Source organism: Fukomys damarensis, unplaced genomic scaffold (genome assembly GCF_012274545.1).
Source record: "Fukomys damarensis isolate Sample0158 unplaced genomic scaffold, DMR_v1.0_HiC HiC_scaffold_34, whole genome shotgun sequence".
NCBI lineage: Eukaryota > Metazoa > Chordata > Mammalia > Rodentia > Bathyergidae > Fukomys > Fukomys damarensis.
This window is the reverse complement of record NW_022900946.1, coordinates 262,718-276,511: the sequence shown is the minus strand read 5'-3', so window position 1 is coordinate 276,511 and position 13,794 is coordinate 262,718. Positions and strand designations below refer to the sequence as shown.

Sequence of the window (13,794 nt, the reverse complement as noted above, 5' to 3'; positions counted from 1 at the left end):
CAGTCCTTTTCTTCCTGGGTTTGAGACTTAATTTCTATTATCCTATATTTAAGTTTACTTATTCTTTTATCTGCCTATTTAAACCTGCCTTTGAACCCTTTCAATGAAATTTTCATTTTCATTTTACTTATTGTCATTTTCAGCTCCAGAATTTCTTTTTGGCATCTTTTTAGGTTTTCTGTCTTTTTATTGATATTTCTGTCAAGTCAATACGTTATTTTTGACTTTCTATATATCTTCCTTTGGTGTTTAATGTGGGGACAAAGGATTGAAGTTTTCAGCATCTGAACTTTGACAGCACACCTCTGTCTGTCTGCACTGGACAGTCATAAAGCACTGCACCAATGAGGACTAAAACAGCAGAAGGTAAAAGTAAATATAAAAAAGTCCTTTTCTTTCCTGAGCTAATGTTATGCAGGCTGTGCCCGGTGCAGGAGGAAAATGGAGCCCCTGTGTGTTCACTGAGCCTCCGCCCTCTTCCTTTGAATTTTCAAGGGCCTCAGCCTCCTACTTCTGCTTTTATACTTGATCTTAGCCAAAGGCCAAGAAGCAATACCGCTTCTCTTTTTTACCCTTTCTGGCTTTGGTGACTTCCTTGAAGTGGGTCATTGGTGTCTGTTAACCCACAGCTTATGCTTCTCTCAGGTTCCTGCTCCTTTCGGCCATGACCTGTAGAGTTCTTCTGGTGACAGGTACACTGGGGACCCAGGGTTCCTCCAGGTGGGGGAAAGGGGAACTTTTGGGCTGTGAGAGCAGAGAAGGGGCAAAGACTGTATAAGAGTTAGACAGGGGAAGAAAAAGGGGATTTGGGAAGGATAAATAATTGAACCAGTGGTTGAACTCAGGACCTTGTGCTGATGAGGCAGGTGCAGTAACATTGAGCTAAATCCTTGGCCTGCCTCCAGTTCTATTTAACAAGTATTAAGTGTAAATATTTGTTGAGTGACCAATGAATCAAAATGATATGAACTAGTTTAATTTTGGGCCCATGTTTTGTGGAAAATAAGTCAAAAAGGGAAGGAAATTCTTGAGAGTTATGTAGAAAGGAAATTTTCTAAGTCTGTGGGAGTTTCATTGCTGGACAAACCATCATGTTGCAGCATTGGCTGAAGGACCGTTTGTTCCTGAAGATGGAGGCTGGAGCTCAGACAGGGACTGATTCACACTGTGATGATGGTCCTTGGGCCATAAGTCAGCAGACTTGGCCCATGGTCATTGGTGCGGCCACCACTCTTGGCTGCTACTGCTAAGCTGTAGTTGAATATGAATATTTATATTCACTTTGGGCATTGGGAACACTAATTTTGAATTCCAGTTAAGTGAAACACTATCTCCGTAAAGAATTGCAGTGTGTTCATTAGTAAATTTGAATTACAAAAAATTATACATAATAATTATATCGTGAATTTCCTGATGAACAATTTGTGGAAATGCATCTTCTTTTGTTAAGGCACCTGTGTAGTATGGTCTGCCTTTTGGCTGCAAAGCTGGAGGATTTACTACCTGGCCTTCAGTAGAGATGTGTGGGGAGAGCTGGACCAGGAGGCAGACATCCTGGTCCTGACGCTGGGCAGGCAATCTGGGCAGGCAGGTGCGTGGAGCAGGAAGGCAGGCCACTGGCTCCTTGGCCTGACCCTCACCCTCTTACTCTCCCTCCAGCCTTGGCCCTGTGTCATGGGTTCAACCTGGACACCGAGAATCCAATCACCTTCCAAGAGGATGCAAGGGGCTTCGGGCAGACCGTGGTCCAGTTTGAGGGGTCCTGGTAAGAGCCTCTGCAGCAGTCACCTATCTCGTGTGCTTCCATAAGTTCGAGGGCAGGGAGCAATTTTGTGGACTGATTTTTGGTTGTTATTGTTTATATGGTTCTGGAGATCGAACCCAGGGCCTCACACATGCCAGTCAGGCGAGTGCCCTGCTACTGTGCTACAAGCTCAGTTCTCTTGGTTTGTTTTAGTACACAGTACACTGTCATTCGTCATTGGGCTCTTGTACCTTTACACGACAGGTCTTGGTTCTCATTTTTTCCCCTTACCCCTGCCCTCCCTATTTTCAAAAACCTTATTTCCATTTTCTCATATTTTTTCTTTTCCCTTATTTCCTTTCCCCTACTCCTCCCACTTCCCTTATACCTTTAGCCCTTTTCTTCCTGTTACACATTGTCAATTATACCATTAGGATCTTATTTGATTTGCTTTTAATAGGTAGTAAAGTTACAGAATTCAGATTCAAAGGATACAAAAGGATGTCACGGTAAAAGTTCTCTTCCCCACTCCCTTCCTCCACTTCTTTTCCCTAGAAAATGGTTTCTTATGGGATCTTCCACAGAGCCCATTCCTCCATGCTGGAGGTTGAACCAGGGCCTTTTCCCTGACCTACATTCCCAGCCCTTTTTTATTTTTATTTTCAGAGAGAGTCTCACTAAATCACCACGTTGCCTAACCTGGGCTTGAAATTGCAATCTTCCTGCCTCAGCTTCCTGGAGTGCTGGAATTTCAGGCTTTTGCCACCCCATCCAGATCTGTAGAGATCCGTAACTGTGTCTGTGTCTGTACCTATCTCTATCTGTGACTCTGCAGCTACCCATTTCTGTACCCACACAGTGGTGCCTCAGTTCATGAACTTAATGTTTTCCACGATTCTGGCCACAGAATTCATTCCATGATTCAGATTGTAATGGAATTGTAAGCATATTGTAACTAGAATTGTGGAATAAATTCTGCAACCGGAATCATGGAAAGAATTAGGCTTGTGTAACGAGGCACCACTGTGTCCATATCTGCATCTATATCTGCATTTGTTATCTATCTTTATCTAATATCTATATCTATATCCCTAACTCCCACCGTGCACATAATTTGTAGCATGCATTATACTCAAATTATGGCCTGTGTTCAGGCTGCCACCTACTTCCTTTTACAGAAACATTATGTAAAAAGCATTACCTTTTGAAAAAAATGATTTGGCCTCTGCTTTATTTATTTTTTTATTTATTTTCTTGGTACTGGGGATCGAACTCGTGTCCTTGCACTTGCGAGGCAGGCAGCAGAACCACTGAGCTAAATCCCCAGCCTAATTCTGCATTTTCTACTGTGTTTTGTTTTGTTTTGTTTGGCCTCTGCTTTATACTGCACTTTGCCCCCCACCCCCATACTTGCTAGAAGCCATTGCTTTACCAGATGCACACAGAACTGACTCCTGTCATCTGCTTGTGTTCAACATTAAATCTTTTCTTAAGGGACATTGAAATTGTTTCTAAACTTACACGAACAATGCTGACATTTTGCATGTGTGCTAGCATATTTGAAAGTAAGTTCTGAGCACGGGGATTGTTGGGTCCAAAGGTATATATGGGCAGATCCAATTTTCACAGATTTTCTAGATTGCCCTCTGTAGGGGTAGTAACAATTTACACTTGAGCCAGAAACTTGTGGAAACATCGATTTCCCCATCCATTTGCCAATCCACTGTGTTATCAAACTTAACTAACTGTTGTAAACCCAGTGTGTAAGAGTTGGTATCACAATTTAGTTTCAAACTGCTTTCCCTTTTAATGAGGGATGTATTTCCTTTTCTGTTAACATTTTCTTTTTAAATCTCTTGCTCGCTTTTTCTCCCCCCTCTTAATGGTTTGTAGGAACTGATTATATTCAGGGAAGTAGCCTGGGATATAAGTTAAGTCTTCCTCCCCTCCAGTTCATTGTTTGTTGTTTGATTTTGCTTATAATAGTTTATAATATACAGAAACATTTAAAATGACTATATGGGTGAGTATTATTGATCGATTGTATTGGGGATTGAACCCAGTGCCTTCATACTGAGCTGCATCTCCACCTCTTTTTAAATTTTTAAAATTTTATTTTGAGGTAGGGTCTCACTTACTAAATTGCTCAGGCTAGGCTCAAACTTGTGATCCTCCTGCCTCAGCCTCCCAGAGTGCTGAGATTACTCTAGGAGTGCACCACCATACCCAGCTGAACTTACCCATTTTTAACCGTCCTCTGAGTTTTGTGTCTTCCCTTTCCATTTGGAAAAATTTTTCCTTTTTCGCTGACTCTTCCTCCTCCTTACTGAAGTCCAGGATGCTTGTGAGGGTCCCTACTGTCCTCTGTGTGTCAGCATTGTCTGCGTTCCCACCTCTCCCTGCAGGGTGGTGGTTGGAGCCCCACAGGAGATCACGGCTGCCAACCAGACAGGTGGCCTCTACCAGTGTGATTACAGCACGGGCAGGTGTGAGCCTGTCCCCCTGCAGGGTAAGTCACTGTCCTGCTGGGGTCCAGGGCTGGGGGCCCAGCATGGCACTCCTTGTTCTGGGGTTCTGTGGGGGGTGCTCCCTGGGCTCTGCTCTCTGTGGGCTTTGGTAGCCTCTTCCTGCCTTTTCCGTGATTTGGGTGCACCCACATTGCCAGGCTGAAGTAGCCAGCCCCTTTAAGCTGCCCAGTGGACCGCATCTGTCCTTCCTGTCTCCTCAGTCCCCGCGGAGGCCATGAACATGTCCCTGGGCCTGTCCCTGGCAGCTGCCACCAACCCAGCCCAGCTGCTGGTGAGTTGCCCTGGGGTCTCAGCAGGATCCTGAAGGGAGGAGTGGGGCCCTGGGGATACTGGGAGGCAGAGGAGCTGGCAAGAGGGACAGGAGTTGGGCCAGCACCTCGCACTGGCACCCTGCTCCTCAGGCCTGCGGCCCCACTGTGCATCAGACTTGCAAGGAGAACACATATGTCAACGGCCTATGCTTCCTGTTTGATTCCAACCTGCGGCGACAGCCTCAGCACTTCCCAGAGCCCCTCAGAGGTAGGGCCCCATGGCAGAAACCAGAGGGACAGGGTAGGACCAGGCTGGGCACTGCTCATGGTCTAGGGGTGACTTAGAGGTCTAGGTGCAGACGTGTGGGGAAACTGGGGTCTTTTGCACACACAGAGGCCGGGGGCACCTCGAGGAAAGCCCTGACACAGCTACTTACCTCTGGGATGGCCACCAACTGCACAGGCATGGCCCTGTGGTCCTTAGAGCGATGTCAGGATCTCCACCCACAGCCTTCCATGTGGTGGATGGTGCAGCCCCTGCTGGTCTCTCTCACCGCCCGTCTTTTTTCCTCAAGTCCCCCCTGCCCCTGCACCTCCTTTTGCCGGGAATTACGCGGGATGCCTTGTGTCATGGTATAAGAGCCATTTTCCTGGCTCACTTTTCTTCAAAGCCTAGCCTACAACCTTGCGCTGTCCTCTCAGCTCAGGTGCCACCGCCCCTCCCGACAGGGGCCTTTCCTCCGATCATTCCCAACACTCTACCACACTGCCCTGCTTTACTATCGCCGGATCTGTGCATTTGCACGTTGCTTGTTTCTTATCCATCTTTCCTCTGTAGTGTAGGCTCCATGACAGCAGGAACTTTGGCTAGCTATTCACTGCTACATGTCCTTCTGTCTGTTGTTGTTTGACAACAGCTGAATTTAGCAGTTTAAAACAACAAACATAGTCAGGGGCTAGGGATTTAGCTCAGTGGCACTGTGCCTGCCTTGCAAGCACAAGTTCCTGAGTTTGATCCCCAGTACCAAAAAAAACCAAAAGAAAACAAAACAAAAATGCCAAAAACCAAAAACACCCCCAAAGCCTCCCAAAACAAACAAACAAACAAACAAACAAACAAAATAATTAGATGTTGTGGCACATGCCTGTAATCCCAGAACTCTGGGAGACTGAGGTAGGAGGATAGAAAGTTTGAGCCCAGCCTGGCAATTTAGCAAGACCCTGCCTCCAAATAAAAAATAAAAAAAGGGCTGGAATATAACTCAATAGGAAGGCCATGGATTAAATCCTCAGCACCAAAAACCCAAACCAAAATAAAATTACTATTTCAAGATTTCTTTAAATCAGGAAATCAGGAATCTAGGCCTTGCTTAACCACTGCCTCTGCCTCAGAATTTCTCCTGAGATTGAAGTCAAGTTGTCCAATCAGAGCATTGGTTTCAGTTGAAGGCCTGGGCAGAGGAAACAGTTTTCCCTCCTGCTGGTCTCATCGTCTCCCATTGCCTCCCTTTGCCACCAGCCTTCTGCAAAGGGCTCCCTTGCTTTGTCTCTTGCCATTTGCCCCATTTCATGCATCCTCACTCCCTGATGCCTGGCTTCTCTCCACACATTTGTACAGATCTTGCTCTTGGCAGTGGCCGACAATCCCACTAAATGCCAATTCTCTTCTCTGTGTTCAGGTTACTAAGATTTCTGATGTGGACTGCAGTTTGTCTCTTCCTTCTCCACACACTTTGGCCTCAGACCCCTGCTCACTTGCTGCTTCCCCTGCTTGGGGTTTCTCATCCTCATCCCCCAGCACCTTTGTTGGCCTTCTCTACCTAAGAGAAGGTTCTTCTCTTTCTTTTTTTCCTCACTGAGTTTATTGGTACATTTTAGATATACAGTACAGTTACATTTATCGTTGGGATCTTGTACTTTTACATGACAGGTCTTGGTTCTCATTTTTTCCCCTTATCCCTGTCCTCCTTTCACCCCTCTGCACTTTCCTATTTACAAGTACTTTATTTCCATTTTTTCATGTTTGTTTTCTTTTCCCTTATTTCCTTTCCCCCACCCTGCCTACTTCCCCTACACCTTTAGCCCCTTTCTTCCTATTTCACATTGTCAATTATGCCATTAGGATCGAGAAGGTACTTCTCTAAGAGGTGGTACTTTATCCCTAAAGCCTTTGCCACCCCAAGTTATTTGGGAGGTAAAGAAGGTCCACTGTCACTCTACAGAGACTGAAGTAGTGCAAATCTAGGGATGATTTCTTTAAGAAGCACCCTTCTTCTTCTGTAGCCTTTTTTAAATGGATAGAAAAGGTTTCAATCCAGCCTGTAAAGGTGTCAATTAGGACCCGCATCCATTTAAATCCTCCACATGTGGTGGCATGTGGGTAAAGTCTTGTTGCCAGTCCTCTCCAAGGTATGTCCCTCTCCTCTGCACAGGTTCTTATAAAGGAGGAGCTTTGGGCTTGCCCAGGTTGTTGTAGGCACAGAGTAGGCAAACTTTGCAGACCTGATGGGTGGTTGCTACTGATCCTAGTCCTGTGAAAACTTGAGTGGCTATTTCTAGTGTAGCATCTCTTTTCATGTGGAAGGAATTATGAAGTGTTTTTATAGCAATCTACTGCATCCCTTGAGGAAGGACCAGTTTGTTTTCTAAATATCACCAGAGTTCCTTTTAAATTCCTCTTTGTTCTGAACCCACTTATTTCCCTGGGTGTATAGTCTGATTTTAATGGTTCCTCAGGAACTGGAAATAAGGCTAGAGTATTAAGGGCTTAATATACAGGGCTTCTTTTGCTTCCCCATCAGAATTTTGATTTCCCAGAGAGAATTTAGACATGTCTCTTTGGTTTCTTTTACAGTGCATGACTGTGACCCGTTTAGGAAAATGGATTGCCTCTAGGAGTTGTAGAATTTCCTACCTGTGCTTGATGGATGGCAGTAAGCCTCTTTTTTTTCAGATTGCTGCATGGATGTGTAGTATCGGGAAGGCATATTTGGAGTGTGTGTAGATGTTTTTTGTTTTGTTTTGTTTTTTGACACAGGGTCTCGCTATGTAGCCCAGGCTGACCTAAAACTCACAGTGATCCTGCCTCAGCCTCCCGTGTGCTGGGATTACAGCCATATACCACCATGCCAAGCTTTGTAGCTTCTTCTGTTAGGACAGCTGTAGCTTCTACTGCTTTCAGGCAGGGTGGACATCCAGCAGCCACTCCATCTAATTACTTTGAAAAGTATCCCATTGTGCAGGGCTCTTGCCCTACCATTTGGGTCAAGCCCCCAAAGCAATTCCCCCTTTTTTTGACACATAAAGAAAGAAAGGCTTTCTTAAGTCAGGTATTTCCAGTGCTGGAGCCTGAGTAAGGGCCTGCTTTATTTTCTTAAAGGCATTGTCAGTCACTTTTGTCTATTGTAAGGGCAGGCTCTGGGTCTTTGACACTTGCCTCAAATTAGGTAGCCAGATCCTACAGAAGCCAGCCAACCCCAGGAAAGAAAAAAGCCTTCATTTGGTGGCCATAGGCCCAAGATCACAGATAGCCTTGATCCGGTCCCTAGATAAGCTGTTGGTTCCCAGGTGTAAGAATATACCCTAGATATTGAAAGGATTTCTGAGCCTTTTCTTTGAAGACTATATAGCCCTTCTTAGCTAGAAAGTTGAGAGTCTGTACAGTGTTATAGTTAGATAATGTTTGAGTTGGGCTATAAACTAGAAATGTCATCTACATGCTGTAGGGTGGTTCCTTGGTTAAGTTTTAAGTTCCTCAAGTCTCTCTAGTGCCTGAGCAAAAAGGTAAGGATTGTCTCTAAACCCTCATGGGAGAACTGTCCAGGTACATCACTGCCTTTCTCCTGAAATGGGATTTTCCCATTCAAAGACAAACAGAAATTGGGAGTCTGGATGTAGAGGGATGGAGAAATGTGCATCTTTCAAATCTAAGACTGTGAATGGAATTAACATTAGAAAAAGAAAAAATGGAAACAAAGTCTTTGTAGATAGGGAGGGGTGAAGGGGTTGAAGGGAGGGCAGGGGAATGGGGAAAAAATAAGAACCAAGATGGATTATGTAAAGGTGCAAATTTCCAATGATGAACATCACTACATTGTATACCTTAAATGTACCAATAAAATTTATTAATTAAAAAAAATCTAAGCCTGAGAACCAATTAGTGCCCCCTGGAGTTGGGAGAGAATTGTGTGAGGATCTGCCTCTAGGGGATGGATTAGAAGACAGCTTTGTGAATGAGGCGGAGGGCTTGACAGGGAGAGCATTACAAGGGGAGTGAGAAGTCTTCAGAAGGCTACAGGGAGAAACTTGTCTATGAGAGACTGGAGGCCTTTATGCCTCCTTGACTGGATGCTGCTTTTGGTTAGGAAACTGGCTAGGGTCTTTCAGTTTTATAACCACTGGCATGGCTGAATTTTCCCTCCCACATATTCCATTATACCATGCAGCAGGATCTATTTGTTGGCCAGTTTGGCCAGGGAAACCTTGTGTTGTCTCAATAAGTAAAATCTGTTTTGGCTTTAGCTGGAATTTGAGAATTTCCTCCAGTTTAGCTAGCAAGGGAGTAGGACACTGCAGGACAATTAGAAACTCATGGTTAAACATTTGGCCTTCAAAGTGGCATATCAGAGGAGGAATAAAAAGAATTTTTTGGCTATGGGTCCTCTTGACTATGGCTATAGACCCAGAGGAGGATTTTCCAAAGAAGGAAGCCAAAATGGAAGGAGCTACTCCGGTATCAATAAGCAGTTAAATCGGCTCAGCACGACATCCAAGTTTACCCATTTCTCCTCAGAGGAGAGGGCGATGTCTGTGGACGGGGCATGCAGGTTCCTCTGGGCCTCTCCAGTCATCAGAGCAGGAAGGGAGGGTTCAGGCTGGCCTGGCCCCTCTCTGCAAGTGGGGCCAGTCAGATCTCCAGTGCCACGCATCAAGCATGTTAACTGCCTTGTGTGGAGCGGGGCCCAGGAGGAAGCTTGGTGTAATCTGGTGCCTATTATTCAGTCTTTTTTTTTTTTTTTTTTTTTTTTTTTTGGGACAGGACCTTGCACTTGCGAGGCAGGTGGTGGCACCACTGAGCTCAACCCCTGGCCCTCTGGTATTCAGTTTTCTTGCACTCAAAACAGAAACTCTTTCCTCAGTTGTGCCTGGGTTTTTCCTTAGATGACCTGGGTGGGCTTAAAGCATTACCAATTGTGACAGCTATAATCTTAGCCTCTCTTCTTTGTCTCTCTTTTGGGTTCTGATTGTTGGACACAGAAAAAGCTGTGTCCAGCACTGGGCCATGGGTGTCTGTGGCCCTATTTGAAATTTATGTTGAACATTTGGGGCTAATTGACGGATGAAATGTTGTCCCATTAGTGTTCTCCCTCCCTGGAAGATGGATATATATTAGTACACTTCTGGAAGGCCTCTACTCATCAGTTATGAAACAAAGCTGGAATTTTCTTCTGCACCCTGTAAGATACCACTCACTATATTATAACCAACAGACTTTTTAATGTACCTTTTCATCCCCATGGTAAGAGCAGCTACCATACTAGTCCATCCTGAGTATTAGAGTCTCAGTTTGGCTCTGTTGAGGGGAGAATAGGCTCTCCAGGGTGGTTTCCTTCCCTTTTCAAGGAATATTGCTCATCTGCATAGTTTCTATCTCTTGTAGGATTCTTTGTTTTTTATCTGGGATACAATAAGTGGCCAAGATGTATTGGACATCTCACCATGATAAATCAAATACAAGCAGCTGGGTGTGGTGGCACATGCCTGTAATCCCAGCACTTAGGAGACTGAGGCAGGAGAATCATTGTGAGTTTGAGGCCAGTCTGAACTATATAGCAAGACCCTGACACAGAAAAAACAAACAAACAAACAAAGTAATGGCCAAATTTTGAAACCCATCTTCAAACTTACTAGGCTTTTCTGGTAGCTGGGCCAAATCATTCACAGGTGGACACCTGCAGCTCAAAAGGGACTTGCACTTGTGTATCCCCACCGGGCCCTGGGAGTTCTCTTAGGGGCAGGATAAATTACGAACTACAGCAGGAAGAAGCACCACTCTGACTTCTACCTGTGAGGCTTGAAGCTGTCTAAGAAGCAAGACGGGGTCTGAGGACCACTGTCCTCCTGGGGCACTAGGCGCTACTGGAGTTCCTGAGTCATTTGGAGGGCATGGACTTGACTCGTTTCCCTGAGAGTTACAAGGAGGAGGTTGAGACGACCTCCCAGTATTGTCATACAGATCAGAGACCCACATCGCCCTGAGAGACGAGTGAGTGTCTCAGGACGGGATCATCCAGATCATCTTTTTCCTCAGTGGTCACTCTAAACACCATAGCTCCTGAACACTGCCTTTCGTAGAGAGTCATAAAAGCCTGAAGAAGGGAATTTCACTCCATGTGCGTGTTTTAGGCAGAAATGCTGTAACTAGAGAATAGTCTCATAAAGTACCATCTCTCACCGTACCATCTCTCACCACCTCCTAGTTTATACTGGACCCGAGAGCTTTGCAATAGTAGATCTGATGCTCTTGTTTGAGACCGTCAGGATCAAACCTTTCCCACTCATGGAGAATACTGCCTTGGCGAAGTCAGTAAAATCTGTGTGGTTGCAAGATCTATTAGAATCCCCATTTGCTTGTCTTGGAACCTTCATCTCCTATACCTGAGCTTTTTTCCTTGTGCCTGGCCATGTCAAAATGTACTCTCCTGGCTCAGATTGCCAAAATGCTATTGGGTAGCTTATTTCTTAAAAAGTGGCTCACCAGCTAAACGTTACCAAATTCAGATTGCTTGCCTCCCCTTCCGGAGTGAGATTCCAGATTCTCCTCATCTCAAACAAAGGTTTAGAGGAAATAAGCACAATGCAGTGGTTTATTCAGAAAGTTTATTAAAAAAAGCAACAGTGAAGAGTGGGGGAGCAAGTGACTGTAGAGCAAGCGTGGGCTGAATAAAGAGAAAAAGAGGGTAAAAGCAGAAATAAAGGAGGGGCTGGGGATTTAGCTCAGTGGTTCTGCTGCTTGCCTCGCAGAGCAAGGACCCGGGTTGATCCCTGGTAGATCACAAAAGATAAAGGTACAAGCCGTGTGTGGGAAGTGACAGTGTGGGGCTATGGTGGAAAGCAAAGTCTTCATGGCAGCGATGTACGTTTTATGCTGTCTGAATACTGAGGAAACCCAAGAGAACTTCTGCATCCGGGTCAGGTCTAGGCTATTCTACTGAAAACCTGCAGAACTTTGGGAACTTTCCTGCGCATGTGCCTGGGCTCTCCTAGTTATACTTCCGCAGCCAACTTCCGTCACCCCTAGTCTCCTATCTCCGTAGTGTGGTCCTTTCAGCGATATTAGTTCTTCTAATACATAAATGCTACTTACTTTCTTTCATTTGTGTCCTCTGCAATTACTTTCATTAGTGCTCTGTAGTTTTCAGAGTAGAGATCTTTCACTTCCTTGGTTAAATTTATTCCCAGGGCCTCAGTTTTTGCTATTGTGAGTGGAATTGTTTTCATCATTTCTTTTTCAGGTATTTTACTGTTAACATATAGAAACACTGCTAAAAAAAACATGATTTTTAAATGTTGATTTTTGTCTCCTACAGTCTCATTGAATTAATTTATTTGTTTTAATAGTTTCTGTGGAGTCGTTAGGTTTTTCTGTGTAGAAGATTATGTCATCTGCAGAAGGGAAAGTTTGACATCCCCCTTTCCAGTTTTTATGCCCTTTATTTTTTACCCTTGCCTAATTATTCAGGCAAAGGCTTCCTGAACTATGTTAAATAAGGGAGCTGAAAGTGGGCCTCTTTATCTTGTTTCCAATTTTAGAGGAAATGATTTCAGCTTTTTCCATTCTATACGATACAGACTTTCAGCTTGTCAGATTTTCCATTTTTTGTTTGTTGTGATCTTACTGTGTTGGCCTATTTGTTTGTTTTTTGAGACAGGGTCTTGCTATGTAGTTTAGGATGGCCTTGAACTTACTGTGTAGTTCAGGCTGGCCTTGAACTTGAGGCAATCCCGCCTCAGCCTCCTGAACACTGGGATTATAGGCATATGCCACCATGCCTAGCCTAAGTGGTTATTTTTGTTGTTGTTGTTGTTGTTGTTGTTGTTTTGGTACCACAAATCGAACTTGGGACCTTGCACTTATGAGGCTGGCAGTGGAACCACTGAACTAAATCCCCAGCTCTCTCTGTGGGTATCTTTTATATCTACTCTTTTGAGAACTTTTACATGAAGGGATGTTAAATTTTGCCAAATGCATTTTCTGCACCTACTGAAACCATCATGTAATTTTGGTCCTTCATTAAGGTAGTACAGTAGATCATCTTCGCTGATGTGTGTGTGTCACACACCTCTTATTCCTGGGATGAATCCTACCTGATCAGAGTGAATGATTTTTTTTTTTTTTTTTTGTACCGGGGATCAAACTCGGGCCCTTGTGCTTGCAAGTCAGGCGGCAGAACCACTGAGCCAAATCCCCGGCCTTGTGAATGACTTTTTTTGAGACAGGGTCTCACTATGTAGTTCAGTCTGGCTTTGAACTCACTGTGTAGCCCAGGCTGGCCTTGAACGCGTGGCGATCCTCCTGCTCCAGCATCCTGAGTGCTGAATGATGTGCCACTGTGCCCAGCCATCTTTTGAATGTGATGTTGAATTGGTTTGCTAGAATTTTTTTCAGAACTTTTGCATCGTTGTTGATGAGGCCTACCTGCCTTCCAACTTCCCTCATTTATCTTTGTCTGGCTTCCCTAACAGGGTGATACTGACCTTATATGATCTTATATGATGAATTTGAAAGATTTCCCTCTTATTCAATTTCATGGACTATATATATATATACTTTTTTTTGTACTGGGGATTGAACTTGGGACCTTGCACTTGCAAGGCAGGCAGTGGAATCATGGAATAGTTGTAAAAGAATTAGTATTAATTTTTGTTTAATATTTGGCAAAATTTAGCAGTGAAGCAGGTAGTCTTTGGCTTTTGTTTGATGGGAAACCATTAGTGATTCAAGCTGGCTTGTTACTGGTTTGTTGTCCTGATTTTCCTTGTTTTTGCAGTGATAGGGATTGAATCCGTGGCCTTTGTGCTGAGATACATCTCCTGCTATATTTTACTTTTTTATTTTGAGACAAAGGTCTTGCTAAATCACTAAGTACTTTTTTATTTTGAGACAAAGGTCTTGCTAAATCACTAAGTTGCCAGATTAGATTTGAACTTATGATCTTCCTGTCTTAGCCTCCTAGAGAGCTGGGATTACAGGTTTGCACTACTGCATTTG

The 13,794-nt window shown here is 44.3% G+C and overlaps 1 protein-coding gene across 1 annotated transcript in view; it reads left to right on the top strand.

The window, feature by feature from the left end:
• The first annotated feature begins 569 nt into the window (after window positions 1-569).
• Itgam (integrin subunit alpha M) overlaps window positions 570-13,794 on the top strand; it is a 95,380-nt gene continuing 82,155 nt past the window's right edge. Inside the window, 4 exon segments of the mRNA XM_033758718.1 lie at window positions 570-692; window positions 1,660-1,765; window positions 4,150-4,253; window positions 4,473-4,543. Of these exon segments, the coding sequence (XP_033614609.1) occupies window positions 665-692; window positions 1,660-1,765; window positions 4,150-4,253; window positions 4,473-4,543 (309 nt within the window). The 5' untranslated portion in view covers window positions 570-664.